The sequence below is a fragment of the Acanthochromis polyacanthus genome, chromosome 16, assembly GCF_021347895.1.
Source record: "Acanthochromis polyacanthus isolate Apoly-LR-REF ecotype Palm Island chromosome 16, KAUST_Apoly_ChrSc, whole genome shotgun sequence".
NCBI classification, from domain to species: domain Eukaryota; kingdom Metazoa; phylum Chordata; class Actinopteri; family Pomacentridae; genus Acanthochromis; species Acanthochromis polyacanthus.
In genome coordinates this window covers 19,361,892-19,382,659 of record NC_067128.1, presented here as the reverse complement: position 1 = coordinate 19,382,659, position 20,768 = coordinate 19,361,892, and the positions used below count along the sequence as shown (strand labels likewise).

Sequence of the window (20,768 nt, the reverse complement as noted above, 5' to 3'; positions counted from 1 at the left end):
TCCTTGTCGTACCTTGATGAGGATCTCCAGCCTCTGCAGCCAGTCGCTGTGGTTCTGGAAGAGGTTCTCCAATTTCCAGATGTTCTCCAGCAGGTCGGCCTGAGTGGACGCCTCGCCCAGTGTTTGCTGGAGCAGCCGAGAGCGCTCCGACATCCGGGTCACGTTCTCCATTAGCACCTCCTGCCGCTGAGAAGACACCTGGGAGCGAGAGACTGGGGAGGGAGAGAGAAGGAGACAGAGGGAATGAGGGATTTGTTCTGTTGATTCAATGATCCCACAGCTACAGCAAAAGTCCCCAAATCGAGTTTCATTTGCTATCAATCACTAGTGTCAGCGTGGAGCGAGCCAGCACTGTAATGTGGAGCAGATGTTGATTCAGACGCCTGCACTGATTTTGGTTGCCCATTCTTGCTCAATGTATTGTTTTGTTAAATCAAGACCTAAATATTTTTACAAGTTTCCAAACTTGGCTTTCTGTGCAGCTCTCTGTGCTGCAACGTCACTTTGTGGAAATTCTGTCTACATTGTGACCAATGTTGAAATTGGCTTTTGCATGCAACTCTTCATCCAATGCTTGCTGTAGAAAGTGTGTTTTAAAGATATGACGTATGGATATCCAGCCATAAAAGTACATTTTACTCAAAGGAATTGTACATCATAACCTCTGTCTGCAGCATGGGGACACACACAGTTGCATTCAATTTGTTCATGCATAAAAAATGTTACTCATCAACCAAAACTTCTGTGGCACACAGTGCGGAGAGATAGTTAATTTTATAAACTACCTACTGTTTACATAACCAGCTATTTAAAGGAACTTAAAATAACCCTGTACTAAAAACAGATCAATAAAAATATATACTTGTCTATGCTACTGTTCAAAAGTTTGGGGTCACACAGGCAATTTCATTGTTTCCATGAAAACTCATACTTTTATTCATGTGCTAACATAATTGCACAAGGGTTTTCTAATCATCAATTAGCCTTTCAACACCATTAGCTAACACAATGTAGCATTAGAACACAGGAGTGATGGTTGCTGGAAATGTTCCTCTGTACCCCTATGGAGATATTCCATTAAAAATCAGCCGTTTCCAGCTAAAAAAAGTCATTTACCACATTAACAATGCCTAGACTCTATTTTTGATTTATTTAATGTTATCTTCATTGCTTTTCTTTCAGAAATAAGGACATTTCTAAATGACCGCAAATTTCTGAACAGAAGTGTTCATTAAGTGTATTTTTCATATAATATCAGTCAACCACATTCATTCCTATTAATTTCTTTCTCTTTTCATTATTGTATTCTTATTCCTACTTTGATACAAATAATAATGAAATTAATAATCAGATTACAAAAATCTATTGCAGCAACAAGAAAACACGTTTTCATATTTATTGACACTGTAGTTGGAACTTCTGAGAAACTTGTGAAGAATTTTCTCTAAACACAACAAACTCGTGCACTTTTGACCCAGCAACACTGAATCATTCGAAGGATAAAACACCAACTCACAAGCTGAACAATGTTGTATATACAGTGTCTATCATAAGTATTCACCCCCTTTGATGGTTTACTCTTTTATTGCTTTCATAAATCAATCATGGTCAATAAAATTTGGCTCTCTTAACACAAAAATTTATTGGAAAAAACTCTTTAATGTCAAAGAGAAAACAGATTTCTATGAAGTAATGTTAAAGGTATTAGAGGAGATTTAATTTCCTACGACTTTGAACGTAGCATGCGCATGCACACATACAACCTCTCCCTCACCCCCCTCTAACCTCCCCCCTCTTAACATTTACGAAGAAACGCCCCCCTCCAGAAACTTGCGTAGCACTCGTGAAGTTGTCTTTTACGGCTGGGTCCCCCTGGATCTTTATCTGCCATTATGTAAAAAAAGATGAGCAAAACAAGTCGCCAGCTAACTACGAAGCTATACCAAAGCAACACATACAGAAAACACGTAAGTCCAAGGCGTACGTAATCTACGTAACTAGGCCTGAGCCGGAAGATTTTTGATTGACAGGAAAGGGAGCAAACCAAACGCCTCGGTCCGAGCGCATTGATTGGCTGATGTTTATCAGGTCCTGCCATGTCCACAGTTATTTTTTTTATTTTTTATTCTTTTAGAGACCATACATACAAGTCCACTAAAGGTCAGTATATTCATTTTATGTGAATCAGACAAATTAAACAAACAAACAAAAAAACATCCTCCATAATGCCTTTAATGAAAGAAAATTATATAAATGAAAATAATTGTTTGCATAATTATTCACCCCCTTCAAGTCAGTATTTAGTAGATGCACCTTTGGCTGCAATCACAGCAGTGAGTCTGCGTGGATAGGTCTCAATCAGTCTTGCACATCTGCCCACTGCAATTTTGCTCCATTCTTCTTTGCAAAACTGCTCAAGCTCTGTCAGGTTGCGCGGGTATCGGGCATGAACAGCCCTTTTCAAGTCCAGCCACAAATTCTCTATAGGATTGAGTTCTGGGCTTTGACTCGGCCACTCCAGAACATTTACCTGGTTCTTTTTTAACCATTCCTGTGTAGCTTTTGCAGTATGTTTTGGATCATTGTCTTGCTGGAAAATAAATCTTCTCCCAAGACGTAGTTCTCGCAGACTGAAAAAGATTGTCCCCCAGGATTTCAGGTATTTTGCAGCATTCATTCTGCCCTCTATCTTTACAAGCCTTCCAGGTCCAGTTGCTGAGAAACATCCCCACAGCATGATGCTGCCACCACCATGCTTCACAGTGGGGATGGTATATCTTTGGTGATGTGCAGTGTTTGGTTTCCGCCAAACATGACGTCTTGTCTGATGGCCAAAAAGCCCAATTTTGGTCTCATCAGACCAAAGAATCTTCTTCCACTTGACCATGGAGTCTTCCATGTGCTTTTTGGCAAACTCAAGTTGAGATCTAATATGACTTTTCTTCAACAGTGGCTTTCTCATTGCCACTCTCCCATCAAGCTTTGACCGGTGAAGAACCCAGGCAGCAGTTGCTACATACACAGTCTCTCCCATCTCAGCAGCTGAAGCTTGTAACTCCTTCAGAGTAGTTGTAGGGGTCTTGGTGGCTTCTCTCACTAGTCTTCTACTTGCATGGTCGCTCAGTTTACGAGGGTGACCTGATGTAGGCAGATTTACACAAGTGCCATATTCCTTCCATTTCTTGATAATTGATTTCACTGAACTCCGGGGGATGTTCAGTGCCTTGGAAATTTTTTTGTAACCATCCCCTGAATTGTACTTCTCAATAACCCTTTCCTTGAGTTGCTTAGAGTGTTCTTCTGTCTTCATGGTGTAATGGTAGCCAGGAATACTGATCAACCACTCTCTGGACCTTTCAGACACAGGTGTTTCACAACTCAATCACTTGAAACACACCTACACCACTCAGGTGATCTTCATTTCACTAATTGTGAGACTATTGGCAACAATTTGATGGACCTCTATTGAATTTGACAATTAACCCTTTAAGCTTCAGTCAGTTCCAGCCATTTTCAGTACAAAAAAATCGCTAATATTCTATTTTTAAATAAAAAAAATGACGAAAAATACAGGGAATATTGGACGCACATCGCGAGGTGCATTTCCTTGAAAACGACCGATTCGTGGATTTTATACCGACTTCAGGACATGTTTTGGACAAAATAGTTTACTGGCTTGTGTTGTCTGGATGTAAAAGGTTGGATTATGGCCGTTTTTTGTGGAATCTTTTTTTCTGTGTGTAATAATGAACCCGGAAATGTGAGTCGTGCTGTGTGCGTTGAAGCCGTGTATAGAGAACGGATGGATGAATATTCGTTTTTGTCGGACAAATGTGTTTTTCTCACCCGCTGTGGTAATCACATCTGAAAGTGGTTTATACCAGCGGATTCATGAGAATCTAAGCTTTCCGTCGGCGTATAGTGTTTGTATAATCGCGTTTGCAGCCGTCGGACATTCTTGAAATTCCTATGCTAATTAGTAGGTGTACCGCCGGCGGTACACCTACTACACACTGAAGCGTAAAGGGTTAAAGAGTTTTTTCCAATAAATTTTTGGGTTAAGAGAGCCAAATTTTATTGACCATGATTGATTTATGAAAGCATTAAAAGGGTAAAACATCAAAGGGGGTGAATACTTATGATAGGCACTGTATGCAGTATAATGCAGTGCAGAGTGCACAGACCTACATAAGGGGAAACTAAAAAAAAACTGCTCCACTATGTAATGGCTCAACACAGCTCAGCAGTTCCTCAGGATAAAAAGCAGAAGTTGACCTGCATCCTAAAAATAAGCTACAATGCTATGAAGACAGTCATGCTCATATTGTGGACAGAGAACACAAATCGTCAGAGAGAAATTAGAGGCAAGGTTAATGATTTATTGTTAACTGGAACAGTCATTTCTACAGAAAACAAGGTCTACAACGCTTATCAGTTACTTGCAATGTAGTCCTGATGCACCTCAGCACACAGTTTTACCATCATGACCAACTTGAATCTTCCTTTGCCATGTACACTATCATTCAAAACTCTGGGGTCACTTTGAAATGTCCTTATACATTAAAGAAAAGCAGTTGTTTCAATGAAGATAACGTTAAATTAATCAAAAATAGAGTCTAGACATTGTTAATTGGTAAATGACTATTCTAGATGGAAATAGTTGATTTTTAATGGAATATCTACATAGGGGTGCAGAGGAACATTTCCAGCAACCATCACTCCTGTGTTCTAATGCTACATTGTGTTAGCTAATGTGTCGAAAGGCTAACTGGTGGTTAGAAGACTCTTGTGCAGTTACACAAGCACATAAATAAAAGCGTGAGTTTTCATGGAAACCGTGAAATCGCCTGTGTGACCCCAAACTTTTGAATAGTAGTGTAGTTCCACAACTATTCATACTTTGATGAGTGTTGTAAGATTGGTAACGGAAGATGTGCCATGTTATTTAATGGTAAGATGAAACGTCTTCAAGAACTAAAAACCAAATTTCAGCTGCCTTCTACTGAAACATTTACCATGACTTGGGTGACTAAGAATCTACATAGACATGCATCTACATAACATTTCCTCTTCATACGGATTCATTAAACAAAAGTAAAGACTTTAGCCTAAAAAAAAAGTTCCTTTTGTCTTCTTTCTCAGTAATTAATTTATTATTTGACCTGAAATGGACATGAGGGAGAGATACATTGATGATGATTTTTAAACATACAGACCTGAGAGAAAACAGCATGAGTCTGAGAATAAACCCAGCAGGATCTCCAAAGTACTTATTTAGCTGTAACATCACATTTGCCGACAATTAACCTACTGCAGATGAACCTCTCCTGCCTTGTGTTTGGCTGGGGCATTAAAGTCACTTCTTCAGTCTTTCTTCTCTTCTCAACTGTGCCTAATGAGAAAAAGCTCCTCGGTTTTCTGTTATGTTGAAAGCATGCTGCATGGTAACGGCTCAATAGCCTGGGAGATATTTTGAAACCAGATCGTCAGCGTTGCACCATGACGACATTCCCTCTGCAGAACCAGTGTGTGAAAAAAAAAAACCTCAGATGGAGAAAGAAGGAATTACTTGGGAAATAGGAGGAAGCAGATAATTCCCTTCACACATGTTCCACGACACTCTGATGCACCTAGCAGCCCGATATTACACACACTCGGAGCGATAAAAGCGTGTTTCTGTATGTGTGGCATCGTCGGCGCCAAGAAATGACAGCATGAGAAAGAAAAGTGCTGCAAAGCCACACTGCTGCAAACAAACCATCTACATTCCTGCTCATGATGTGTGGTAAGTTTATTCCTAATGACCTGAAAAGCTAAATAAGCTGAAACCTCTCCACTACACAGGGCGCTTAATTGCTAAATGATGGTCTATCAGCAGCGTTTTTTTTGAAGAAGAGGAAGAAGAACACACACTGACGCAAAGATCAACTAGAACCTGACAGTATGGAGCTGATCAGTAGGATCGCTACTTGAAAAGAAAAAACGAATAAAAACAAGAACATTATGATGGATAAGAAGGGGAGTAAAGTACAAGAAGACAGAAAAGGGAAACAGCACTAAAGAAAAGACTTAAGAATGAGATAAAGGGCAATCGTGAGAGCACAAGTAGCTCTGGTATTTTAGGCCTTCTTTCTTTCGAGACCACTATTGTCAACACAAACTTGTTCTTTGCCCAGGACAGGACAGGTTTTGTGACCTGAAATGCAAAGGTGATTTGCAGTTCGGTATTCATGATTAGACAAATGGTTAGACCAAGGTACCCTAGCAACCCAAGGTCCCAGTTATACCTCAGCAACCCAACATTCCCCAGCAACTCAAGGTACCCAAGGTCCCCCACCAACCCAAGGTCTTCCAGCGACCCTAGGTACCCAAGTACCGCCTCCAGGGACCTCAGGTGATACACTATCCATCCAAGAAGCCAGGCTTCCAGCCCAAGGTGCTACTCCAGAAGCCCCATTAGACCAGTCACTAACTTTAGCAGCAAACAAAGTTCTGCCATCTGCTGATTCCCTGTAGGAACACATTAAGCCCAACACAAAGCTTGTTCAGTTGTGTTTTTTAGTACTACTTAAAAAATGCAACCTTTTTCTTAAAAACAAAAATCCATTAATCATCTCCAGAACTCAGCCACAAGTCTTTAAATCTGGATCCTCGTATGTTTTAGAGTTGATATTAAGACTTTTCTGTTGACTTTTAAAGCTCTTCGTGGTCTGGCTCCATGCTTTGTATCTGACATCTGAGTTGCATTCGGGCCAGTGCTTTAGATCCTTGGTGAGGTCTTTCATCTGTTCTGAAGCAAAAACCAGAGGTGACAGTGTTTGTAGTCAGAGCCCTGAGGCTGCCGGAGGAAATCAGGTCAGCTGAATCAGTGACTTCATTTAAATCTTATTTTCAAGGAGCTTTCTGTAATGCTATTTGGTTTGTATTGATTCGTCTTCGGGGGGCACGATGATGCAGTGGTTAGCACTGTCGCCTTACAGCTACAGAGGTCTTGACTTTGAATCGGCTGGGGTCTTTCTGTGTGGAGTTTGCATGTTCTCTTTGGGTTTTCTCCAGGAGCTCATCCTGCAGTCCAAGTTGGCAGGTAAATTGATGATTCTACATTAGCTGTGAGTGTGCACATCTGTCTTTCTGTGTACTCTGCATCTCACCCTACATCAGCTGGGACAAACTCCAGCTCCACAGGCTTCTGGCACTTCTGGAAAATGGATGGATGATCAGCCCGTAATTCAGAGTTTGAGAGACAAAACACTCTGGCTTGTTTCCAGTTCTTTAAACCAATAACAGTTGTCGTTAGTGCTAATAAGCCCAGGATGCAGCGAGACTGTTCCTGCAATATAGTGACAGGAAAAACGTATTTTTGGGAACATTTATATGGAGGAAAAGAAGCATTGTCACGACAATAGATAATTTAGAAAAAGAAACAAGCAGGCTTGCTTAACTGTGCAATCCAAAGCCTCTGAAAAGGTTAAAATTTTCAGTCTGAAGGTTTCTCCTCAGGAGCTTTTGTTGTTGTTGATTGTTTTACATGATTTTATGATGTATTTGTTTTAAAGTTGTTGCTACGTCTGAAGCCATTTGCAACGCAAGTTTAGAAAAGTGCTCTATGAATAAAGATGATCGTTATTTTTATCACGTGAGCATCGGTAGCAAAGCCCCACAAGAATAATGTTTAGATGGAGTGAAAGTACACTACTGTTCAAAAGTAGGGGTCACTTAGAAATGTCCTGATTTTTGAAAGAAAATCTTTTTTTTTCAATGAAGATAACATTAAATGAATCAGAAATACAGTCTAGACATTGTTCATGTGGTAAATGACTATTCTAGCCAGAAACGGCTGATTTTTAGTGGAATATCTCCATAGGGGTACAGAGGAACATTTCCAGCAACCATCACTCCTGTGTTCTAATGCTACATTGTGTTAGCTACTGGTGTTGAAAGGCTAACTGATGATTAGAAAACCCTTGTGTAATTATGTTTGCACATGAAATAAAGTGTGAGTTTTCAAGGAAACAATGAAATTGTCTGGGTGACCCCAAACTTTTCCTTGCTGTTTCTATTGTGTTCCTTTGCAGGTAGTACAGACACTTGACCACTTGCAAATACTTCAAGTAAGCATATTGGGACAAACTCTAAGCTGATAATTACAGAGAAGAAAGCATCATCTCAGCTTTCAGAAATTTGTCCTAAGCCTCCAGTTTATTAACTCCAAATGGCATCATGGTCAGAAAAAATACCTAGTTTTCTTAACTGATTTTTTGAAATGTTGACCTCCAAAGAAACACCATTACTCAACAGAAACAAAGTACAATACCACATCTTTGCCTGGCAACCTTTTAAACACAACTTAATAGTTACACAACGAGCAGCAGCGCATATCTTAATGCATAATCCAAGAAGGGTTTCCAAATTTTGTGAAATTTGTCACAAACCACAGTGTGGTTTAGCAAGTTTAAGGTGAAGAATTACATTTCACAGCCACAGACTGTCACAGGCCTGTGGGTTCTCACAGCTCACAACAACAGTGCTGCTAGAGGGAAGACATATAAACCTATAAGTATGTCTTGTTGCCAAAACACATTTGAACAGATTTTCCACAGTGGGTTTCACTTTCTTTGCTCTAGTTACACAGCCTCAAAGAATCATTCATCAGCGTCAGAGATTGTTCTCTGTTAATTGATGTCCGTTAACTGCTGCTCTGTTAACTTGGAGAGTTCTGTTTATACAACGTTCCTAATCAGCCAAATCACAGAGGTCACTGTCAAGTCAGACACTTCTGTAGTCACACTCTCAAAACAGTAGCAAGCAGCACAATATGGCGTACACACAACACCAAATTACACTGATCAACCACAACATTAAAACCGTCTGCCTCATATGTGTAGGCCCACCTGGTGCCACTAAAACAGCCTGACATGTGGGACCATTGACAGCGGATCTGTTGGTTCCTGTTGGCTGTGGGTGGGGCCTCTGTGGATTGGGCTGCTTTGCATTTTGTGGATGCTTGATCAGAAGTCAGGTCAACACATTTAATTCTATGTTTTGTTCCTCAAGCCCAGTGCTGAGCAGTTTTCATTGTTGGATCAACTGGACTTATTTGTCCTGTGGTCGAAGCTGTTGAATCCAAAACCACAACAGAAAGGCTGTAAGGGTGGATTAGTGGCCATTTATGGAAACTGTTGTGGCCCCAAGTGCAGCCCAATATTGAAATGGGAAATGCATTCACAAATAGTTGCTTATTTATGCATCCAGCAAAATTATTATTCATTTTAAGTTGAACATTTTTGTTCCTTTTTGTTCTGTTTTATGGCTCCACCAACTGCTGAGAGACGTATCTGGTGCTTTAGTGGCTACAGTAGTGTAAAAATAAATTACATCTGATGAACATGGAACATTTTCACCAGGTAGATGTACATTTTCTTTAGTCTGTTTGGTGCCAGTGTCCAGTGGGTCTTTTTTTTTTTTTTTTTTTTTAAACTCATGCTGAAAACTGCTAGTAAAGAGAGTGAACAAAAAAGTCAATAGCAGTACCACCAAAGCACTGAGATGAAGGAAGCTACAAGGCTGTACAGAACGGAGGGGAACATTCTACATTACAAATCGCAATTTGATTTAGTTTTTAAAAAAATAATGTATCAATTAGTGCAGCTTAAAGGGATAACTTTTCTTCAATATCAAACAGGATGAACTACAGTAAGGGAGCAAACTGAGACAAAAATTCCACATGTAGACTTGCAACATACTAGACAGCTTTACAAATGAATGTGTGACAAGATTAAATAAATCCATTATGTTTATCTAGCTGGGAGAAGGCTGATAGATAAATGACTCCTAACATTGTACATATATATTGTTTTTCAGAAAATTCATTTTCCCTTGAGAAAAAGTTTAAAAGGCCATATAAATTTTTAAAGAGACAAGTTAAGTGTCCTTAGCTGTAAATCAAACTGAGCAGGTCGAGAATTTCTTTTTTTTTCTTCCCACGACACAGAATTACTCAGATCTCACCAGAAAAAAACACACATTATAAGTACAAAAATGATGAATAATATGTACAACTGTAACTGTATCTCTGGTTCAGTCATGATCCTCATCTTCAAGGCCACCTCGGTCTTTAAGGTGACCATTTTGTGACTTCAGGAAAAGATGATGAGAAACAGCCTGAAAGATGAGACATGAGCCTGACAAATCCATTTCAGACCTCTTAAAGCTCGACTCCGTAGGATGGGAAAGACATCTTCTGTGTTTTTCACCTCCCTCCTCTTTGCTGCGTATTTCACATCGACTCACATGCAGACACGGCATGGAAGCAAAATTCTAAATAAATTAGTCCCAAATTCACTGTTTCATGGTCGCTGAATTCTCCTGTAGAGACCCAGAGGAGGACACTTTATCCATTTATGTATCAAATGCTGGGGGAGCAGGCCAGAGCAACAGCTGGGCTTCACTGTGTAATGTGAATGGATCCCACATTATTGGTCCATAGAAGTCAGCAGATAATCTGCAGTATTGTTTGTTTAGTTCCAGTCATGTTGAGAACAAACTAAACAAGCAACCCAGAACTGTGAAAAATGAATGATCAGATCACCATTCATAGATCGCTACAAGAAAGAGATCAGTTACATATTTGACTGAATACATTCTGGGAGTACAGATGTTATATTAGTGACCAAGTTTAGCGTTGATAATGTGAGCACTTGGCTAAAACTGCAGCAATTAATCAATTAGTTGTCAACTATTACCTCAATCACCAACTATTCACATTATAAATTAATTCATTTGAATCATTTTTTTAAAAAAGTGAAACGTCAAAATTCCCTGATTCCAGCTTGTTCAATGTTATTATTTTCTGATTTCTCTCCTCCTCTGTTAGCCTAGCCACGCTACACCCATGTTTCTGATGGCACAAGGGTCTAGGGAAGCTTGACAGGGAGGGAGGCGGGCTAAAAGGTTGTCTATCAAATCCCTCTGCAGCAATTGGGTAGGTATACAACCAATCAACGCAACGAATAGGCTGACGTAGTTCCGAGAGCACCGGCGGATTGTGGCTAAGTCCTGTTAGCTTCCCAACCAGCGGAGCTAACTGGTGTATTAAGGATTTGCCATATCCCGTCAGCATAAGTCCCAATATGTCTTTCTTCTCAATGAAACACTTCACTGCCGTCCTTTGTTTATCTTTCAAGTTGAATTTTAGCTTCAAATCTTTAAGGGCTGTGGCCAAAGCCGAGTCGAAAGATAACTGTTTATTGTGCGCCGGTTGTTTCTGTCAGAATCGTCGCGCCTCTGTCGTCACTTAGTTACGTCCGCCTTCTGACTCTACACTTCATGGTGATTCGTCCGGCCAGTTTTAGGAGCATCCAGCCTCGAGCTTTATGGAGGGTAAGTAGATCCACCCTGGCAGAGAATTAAATTCGTTGCCGTGGGTTGTCTAGCGCGGCTAGGCTACTCCTCTGTGGCAGTAAACTAAATATATTTGGGTTGCAGACAAAACAAGAGTTTGTTATCTCGGGTTTTAGGAAACACTGATCACCATTTCACCATTTTCTGACATTTTATAGGACAAACAACTAAACGAATAATGGTTATTAATGAAGGGGAAAAAATGATGAATGGAAATAATTATTTGTCGCAGCCCAACCTGTGACACACTGAAAGACAGACTTCAACAGTAAAACTATAATGTGAGCTCTTTCACCTCTCATGCTGCCATGATGTGACGTTAAAACATCACTGCAGGGTGTAGTTACAGGTGCAATAGACTTTGAAAACATTTTGATGATTGAATGTGAGATTAACACCACAGTAAACTACACCATGAATGCAGATATTATAAAGGAATAATCCCGATTGATCAGATGCCAGGTGCTACACACTGTAGATACAAATGCAACTGCAATTTGATAAGAGAGGACCAGTGACTTAAAGGGAAACGCATCATCTGAATCATAACATTTTATGCATGCAATTAGTTATGTGCTAAACACTTGGCTCAGGCCATGTCTGTACAAAGTCAACCATGGAAGCAGGCGCCTTAATCGTACATTTGTAGTATTTTTTTTAACTTCAGAAATGTAATGATGGCTATTTTTCTAAATATCTGCCATGTCATTTTGGTTACTTTTAAAAACAGAAAAGTCGCAAAAAATAAATCTTCCTTGTAAAATTTAAGTTTGCTATGGCTGAATAGTGACTCAGTCTTACTATTTTTCATTTGGTTCTGTGGTTAAAAAGTTCTAACACTGAATACCAGCATTATTACAAAATATGATTTATTACTGTGCAGTTTTGTTATGCAGCCATGTACTTATTTGGGCCAAAATGTCTCATCTGAATTAGGTTAAAGTTTTACCACATATTTAATGACTCAAACCATATCTTATCCACAATGACTCAAAGTCACAATCAGACCTGCTTTAAAACATTATCAGAACAAAAATAATGGAGAAAGAGAACAATAATCATCTGCATATTACTTTTTTTCTCTCTTTTTTGTTGCTGGTTTTCTTGATAAACAGAAAAGGAATTCTTTTAAAAGCTACAAAACAACAGACTCTTCTTGTTCTTGTTCCTGCATGCGTGTTTTCATATGTAGTTCATTCAGCTCTGAAATCAAGGGATGTGGACGTCTGTATATGTAACGCGCACTGAGAACCTGTTTCTTTGTAGTTCTTTCTCTGTCACACAAGCAAACACATTGCTGTGAGGACTTTTTGTTAACTTTAGTCATTCTTCAGTGTGTATTCAAAACGTAATGAACATTTTCTTTAACCCTCAATATAAGTCTGAAAAGCCTCCTGGTCTTTTCTGTGCTCAAAACAAAATGGACTATAAAGGTCTGGTTTCCCACAATGTAATGTGCAAACTAGGGGTGCACACAGACATGTACACAACCACAGACGCACACACACACACACAGGCTGTCTGGACAGTGTCGTGGTCAGGGCAGCAAGAGCAGACAGAGGGAGGTCTATCAGAGCTGCATTCCTCAGTGGGCGAAGCAAAAGACAACATGGTGCCTTCATTTATCTCTTCATCTGCTGCCTGTGTGTGTGTGTGCGTGTCTGTTTTTGTATGTGCGCTGAATACAAGTCCCCATAACATTACGGTAGAGGTTAGGGTTGAGGTTAGCAGTGATTATGGTTGAGATAAATCTTCAGAAAATGAATGTAATTCAGAGCAGTGTGCTCTGGAGGGATGGAGACATGACTGTGTGTCGCTGTGTGTGCGTATTTTCTTGTACATCTTTCGTGAAGAACAACTTGAGTTTTAGTCCTTGCGAGGACATGGGTTTGGAAAATGTGGACATTTTGCAACTGGGATTTTTCCACCATGTTCTAAGGGTCAGGTGTGCATGTTATACCTATTCAACCTGAGCTCAGCCTGTAATTAAAGCGCTTGTATCGTGTGAAATACATTCACAGCACTTTTAATGTCAGACTAAGCACAGATAAAATAAAGAGCGTGAAATAAAAACATCACATTAAAAACTACTTTGCACCTAACGAATCATATTTCTAAATTTACTTCTGCATCTCGGTGATTGTTTTCTGAGTGCAGGCGATTGTATGCATGTAAGTGGATTTCATGTATTTGAAATGCAGCATGTGTTGCATTGCTGTTCTTTAGCTGACTGCTGCAATATGAACTCTTCTGAACGAACAGACAAAAACAGACTTCAATAATTCAGGTATCAATCTAAAGTGAATGTGAACTTAGCAAAGCTTGCACTATAGTCCATTCAAAAGCTTGATGTCTCTTAGGCGTGTCCTTATTTATGAAAAAAAAGTCTTTGTTTCAATGAAGATAACAGTAAATGAATCAGAAATACAGTGTAGACATTGTTAACATGGTAAATGACTATTCTAGCTGGAAAAAAATGATTTTTAATGGAATATCTACAAAGTGACACAGAGGAACATTTCCAGCAACCATCACTCCTGTGTTCTAATGCTACATTGTGTTAGCTAATGGTGTTGAAAGGCTAATTGATGATTAGAAAACCCTTGTGCAGTTATGTTAACATATGAAAAAAGGGAGTTTTCATGGAAAACATGAAATTCTTTCCCAACTTTTGAACCTTTGCATACATAAACTTCAATATCTTTTATTTTTCATTAAACCAGTGTAATCCAGTTAGTTTGCTGCATCGCCAGTATGAATGCTCAGAGTCTGGACATGTTTACATGGATTCCTGCTTGTTCTTTGTTAATATATGGTTTGTTATGTTTCTCACTTACAGCTGCTCTAAACTGCAGCTCTTTCATCATCACCCCACGTTGTGTTAAACACTTTGTTCAAGTCAAATGTCCTGCAGTTCTCTGTCTTCTGACCCTGCACCCATGGCTACTAATCTCTCTGTCAGCTCTCACAGGCTTTTTAATAAAGTTACTTAATACGCAGTGTGTGTGGGTTTTCAGAAGAAAGAAGGCAACTTCATTTAGTTTTAAAAGGCCATTACAAACAGACTTAGTGAACTCATGAAAGTATTTAAATGTAAAAGGGATTTGGTTTAAGTCCAATGCTTTACATGTGTTTTAGTGACACAGAGCCTCAAAGGGTTGTGTGATGATTTTTAATTGTTTGTCATAAAGTCTTGAATTTTATAATATTGTAATGGCTTTATTCTCAAAATACTAAAACATTCTGTCTTCATTTATTATCTAAATACTTTTTGAGAATTTCATTATCTAAATTATTTTTCTGCAACTTTTTTTTAGTTCAATTCCAATTTTCACAATCTTACAATGTTAATATTAAAATGCTTTAATGTTTCTCAAAATATTTCAGCTGCTCAGTTTTGCACTGAATATTTTATTTTTCCCTTGTAAAATTATAACTTTGCTAAAGAAAATTCTACATTACTTTCTCTCTAAACACTACTTTATTCAAAAACTAACTATCAAACATTTTCTTTAAAATGTAGCTTCATTCTTTACATCTAACTTCAACAAAAAAAAAATCTTCCACTATTTTTCTGTTATGACATTTTCTTGTGAAATTACAAGGGAAAAAAGACTTTTAGTCAAAGTATTGAGTTCCTTTTTGACTTTTTCCTTAACTTTTTCCCTTCCTTGTCATAACCCTGATATGGTGCCATCATTTAATAAAAATCACAAAAATGTTCATATACAATTAAAAGCTATGCACTGGCCTTGATAATACATTTAAGGTTGTATACACTTTTGGTTCACAAATTTCTTCCTGGCTTGAAATATCCAGTTACTGGTAGAAATAAAGATACTGTAGCATTTGGACTCCTGCAGACTGTTAAAACACACTCAGCGTGACCACAGTGGTAAACAGGCTCAGGGAGGTCATCTATTAATCAATATACATGTTTTTTTCCCACTGCAGCAGCATTCATTGTGCCTTCAACAAAGAAGAAATTTCTTGAGTTACAAAACATCACGTCATTACAGAAATGGTCACAAATACACCTACTCTTATTTGGATGGAAGTTCCACAAAACCAGCCTCCATGTTGAACAACTGTTTCCCTACTGGCTGTTTGATACACAAAGGTGAAATATGTACACAAACGTGATGAAGACCACCTCAAAACATCAGCAATATTCTGGCGACCACACAAAGTTGTCAGTTTGGGCTGCTTAGTGTGTGGCAGTGTTAGTTTGCACTGAAAAGAAGACTGTAGTTTAAATTTCCAGAGCGAATCTTCTCCTGACCACAACTGTGACTGTTTGTTCCTTACAAAATGAATGAGAGGATGTAAACACGATTACTTTGATGATACAGTCTTATACTAAACTACAAATCAACCCCTACCTTGTGCAAATTATGATGTCACACCTCAGTGAAAATGCAAGAGTCAAAAGAACACCTATCATTTGCTCACGGGTGTTTGATTGCCGGACCTCCATGAAGGAGTCAGACACGGCTGATAAACTAGCTACAGAACTTCAGCGCCTCTGCCGACCTCCCACCTCCTCACAGACGCCCATCTTAAAGGAAACAAATCTGATCAGTGACTGACATGGAGATGGTGTTGACTTGACATTATCCAGAACATTTGTTGGAATCATGTCAGGATCCATTATGTAGTTATCCAACCCAAACACAGAGACAATAAAAGCCAGAACAAGCAGTTCTCGTATGTTGAGTCTGGTCTGTGGAGCACCTGGAATGACCCGAAAGAAACCAAGCAGGATTCACGTGTCAGACTTCTAGGTTATTAAACAAGACTGGGAAATCTACTTTTTTGTGTCTTTTTTGAAGATGGAGAAAAAAAACACAAAAACAGTAGACCAAATTGTTGCAGTACATTTTGTCTGCCATTATCATGTTTGATAGAGCACTGTCTTAATACTGACGCAGCCAACAGTTGATTATGAACGTTCATTATATAGTTCTGGTATACAGCAGGTTTGTATTTCTTTAAAATAATCAAAATGATCTTGGGCAGGGCTAAGATCAGGCAGAATCAATGGTGTACCCTCAAAAGAGTGATGGTTGAATTGCTTAGTTGCAACATTTGCATGCAGAGAGGCAAGAACTGCCATTAAAATACACAACTCACAAAGACAACTTGCCATTTTCAGCATGTCAGTTGATGCTTGGCCACTGTTGTTTTTCGTAGCGTACGGAATTTTGGAAACGGTAACGTGTATCTAGCATAGGGATAAAGAGAGCGGTGTGAGATGAGCGGCCAATGCCATGCTTATGTCCACAGTCTACATCCTGTAAGTCAGACTGTATTTCTCCAAACCAGTGGGAGTTTTTTGTTGTTGTTTTGTCTGTCTTGCTTCTTTGATGGCTAAGAATTATGGAGGATGTATTGTAAAAGGAAGTTTGGGATTCACAGTCCATCAGAGTGAAAGAGTGACCAAGAGTGAAATCTTGAAGGATTAGATGAGATGTATGATGCTGTTTGCTCTGTGCAAATGTGGCACATAAAACATAGAATGTGGGAATTTCTAAATCACGTGATCCCCAGGTTAACAAAGACCCCAATGTGCTCCAACTTATTAGTTTGGCCATTACCACTAGATGTAAAAAGTGTAAAATGCAGATTCATTCAATGTGAATACAATTTCTCACTAGACTGGGCTTGTCTCTGTACAACAGCTAAAACAACTTCAGCTTTCACAGGCCATGTAATGTAACTCCAAAGTACAAACTAAATTCAGTGCAGGCTCCATAATTGACCAACCAGAGATGAAAGTGATCTGAGCTGTGAGAAGGATGAGAAAAATCGCAACCTGGAGAAACATTCTAACAGCTGGTTCTTAGCTAAATATAGACAATTTTCCAGATGTGTCTACGGCTCTGTCGCATTTAGATGGCAAACACTATATAATATCCCTCCAATAACACAAACTCAGATGTTACAATGTTGTGTTTTGCGTGTGTTAGAAAGTGAGAGAGACCAGTCACCTTCAACCAGGCAAACAGTGACCAGCATCCTACTTGACTTTGAGGGGATGCCAGCAGCAGGAAGGAGGGAAGGAAATAAAGAAGAAAGAGTCTTTTTGTGACCTGCGGACCTGAAAGCCTTCCAGCAGTGAATGAGAATGAAATTAGAGGATCCTATAATCTGAGAGTGAACAACCCGCTTTCTTTGACCGGACATCAAAAGGCAGCCATGACTTCATTTGAAATGGATGACCAACAAAAGATTGGATTCATATCCGGAGTTAAGCTCAGTTACCTCTGACTGGTTTAAAGATGAACTGTGTGTGAGATAAACATTAAACTAGACTTCTTTTTTTTTAGCAGCCATGAATAAGAATTTCACAAAGCAAAGGAACAACTGCAACTCTGTAGTAGACATTATAATACAGAAATGAGGCAAAACTAGGCCTGGCCATGTGGCTTAAATAACAAGATTAATGAAAAATAGTTTCTACTTTAAATACATCCTAATGTGGCAAATGTAGAAATGAAGCAAGAATACAACTAATGCTCAATACAATGTTTCCATTGCATCAGAAAACATGTTAATTGCGTGTGATATTACTGTGTGATTTGGATATATCATGGGAGAGACTGCGATCGCAATCTCTACCGGTAGAAACTCCAATTCTACCAATCGCAGTCTCTGCCCTGACAGATACAAAAGTCTTCCTTTGTAGACATATTTGAGAAATGTGTGCAATCAGTGGCTACTTACACAACCAGCTGTTTCAAAGCATCATTAGCATTTATACTCACGTCAGGTTAATGTTCAAGTCCAATATTTACTCTTTTTTAGCTCTTTTTTGGTCTCCACCAACTCCAAAAGAAAACCATCTGCCTCCTTAGCTGCTAAAAGCTCCACCTTGGTCTTCAGGTTAGTTTTGATACTTTACTTTACTTCAGTATTTGTTTCATGCTAGTCTATACTTCTGCTCAATTTATATCCAGAAGGAATCTTTGCACTTTTCACTGCATTACATTTTTCTGACAGATGGATTTACTCTACACATTAACATATTACATACAATAAAAAAACTCAAACAGTGATGTGAAAGACACCAAAAAATGTGTAGTAATCTCACTCATAGCATTTCTGAAATTCACGTCAGAGTGAGTTGACAGCAACAGGACACGACTCAGCTAATTCATTACTTTAAATCATGTTTGTGCTTCCTTGCTCCAACCTGCATAACAGTGCTAAATGTGAACCAGCTTTAAGAGAACAGCTTTGCAGCCAACCACGCTCCATCACCGCAATTAAGCAATCACACCACATACTGGACACAATACACTACACAACCCACAGCAAGCCAGCCACAGCAGTCCAGCTGCACAGAAGAAATGTGCTCTGATTGTTTACTGGTGATAGTTTGTTTTTGTTGTCAGCTTGCTCTTGGAACACAGACACAAAGGATAGACTTATTAAAGAAGGACGAACAAAGTAATTGTGTGCTGAACTCAGACTCTGGATGTAGTGTCATCAGTAAGTGCTGTTGCTGTCTGTGTTTGGCATTGTTTTTCAAGATAGGATCAAACATAACACTGTCTGATCTGAATATTCACTGCCATCTAAAGTCCTGCATCTCTACTGATACAGCATGTGGCTAGAAGTACAGAGAACTCACTATTCATTTAATCCTGGAATCAATATGTCCATCATTTTTCCAAGTGCCAACAGATGTCACCAATACTGAAATAAAAATGGTGGTTGTAGTTATTTTATTTACATTATTAGCCTTACTTGTCTCCTCTCTGTTTTGTGTGAACATGGCCTGCAGTCCACCTTAAAATTCACAGGATTTTTGTCGCACTGACAGAATCTGAGTCACTCATGTCGTCTCATGTGCAGCAAGCGATGCAGAATTTTCTGTCTCTTCCATAATCTGGGTACAGGAAACACTTTTTTTGACAAAAAAATGAGACAGGCTAAAATGACTTAATGAAATATCACAATTTTAAGCTTAGATGTGCTTATTTTTTCAAATTAAAATGTACATCACACATGATTAGTTCAAGGATGGCAGGAAAATTGAACTACCAATTTCTTCTGCTTTTATATATTATATCTAATGAATGATGTAATTTGGATGCCCTTTTTTTAAGAAGACAATGTGTCCTGAAAACCAGCTGTTGAGTTTTACGGTGCAGGCCGTTAGACCTCACTGTACTCCCACTAACTAAAATTAAACTAGTTTAATTAAAGTAGTTTGTTTAAACAGCAAATAAACAAAGCTATAAACCATGTGGGAAGGAAAAACAGCAGGAAAAACACTTTGCCCCATCTGCAACATACACTGTATAGATAATATCAGCAATCTGCAAAATTGCTTTGTAGCACAAAACAGTAAGAGGGCACTCTTGTTCCAGAGAAAGCAGCTACAGCTTTTTAAATTTGGGTTACTGATACTGCACAGTGATCAATCTTCAGGAAAAAAAAAAAAAAGAGAGGGTGGGGACAGCACATGAAGAAATCAGGTTTTATGGGAAATGTGGTCTTAATTTTGGAAAACCGCTGATGTCACATACAGGCTGCCAGTCCTCTGTTTGGATCCAAAACACAGTAAACAAGCATCACATTCAATTAGGCAGGAATTTATTTATGCGTAACACCCTGTTCTGCAATATGGTGACATCTGAAGAAAACAGACAAAGCTATTAGGTGTCTGAGTTTTGTTGTGTTTCACTAGAAACGGCACCACTATGACACACAAACCACATATTTGACTCGATGTCGTAAACCCAGGCTCATTCATGCATTCATTCCTGTAGCCCACTCATAAATTACTGCTGTGAAGGTTATTTTCTGGTCATCAGCATTCACACTTTCCTGTAACTGTGGATCAAAAACATCACAAATAAACCACATATTTATACTGGCTGTATTAAGGATACACAGTGACGTGAAAAAGTATTTGCCCTCTTCCAAAATTCAAATTTTTGTTGCATATTTTCCCCACTTTAATGTTTAAGCTCATCAAACAAATGGAAATAACAGACAAAGACAACCCAAGTAAACACAAATTGCAGCTTTTAAATGATGATTTTAGTTATAAATGGAAAAAAAAAAAAACTATTCAAAGCTATTTGGCCCTGTGTGAAGAAGTAACTGTCCATGAAACCAAATAACTGGTTGGTCCACCATCAGAAGCAACAACTGAAATCAAGCGTTTTCTATAACTGGCAATGAGTCTTTCACATCTCTGTGGAGATATGTTGGCCCACTCTTCTTTGCAAAATTGTTTTAATTCAGCAACTCTGGAGGGTTTTCGAGCATGAACAGCCTTTCTTAGGTTACGCCACAGCATTTTAATCAGATTCAAGTCCAGACTTTGACTAGGCCACTTCAAAACCTTTATT

General features: G+C 38.9%; 1 protein-coding gene across 1 annotated transcript in view; it reads right to left on the bottom strand.

Annotated features, from left to right (window-relative positions):
* scara5 (scavenger receptor class A, member 5 (putative)) overlaps window positions 1–20,768 on the bottom strand; it is a 132,221-nt gene that overhangs the window by 63,113 nt on the left and 48,340 nt on the right. Inside the window, exon 4 of the mRNA XM_051936645.1 lies at window positions 13–212. Within this exon, the coding sequence (XP_051792605.1) occupies window positions 13–212 (200 nt within the window). The remainder of the gene's footprint in view (window positions 1–12; window positions 213–20,768) is intronic.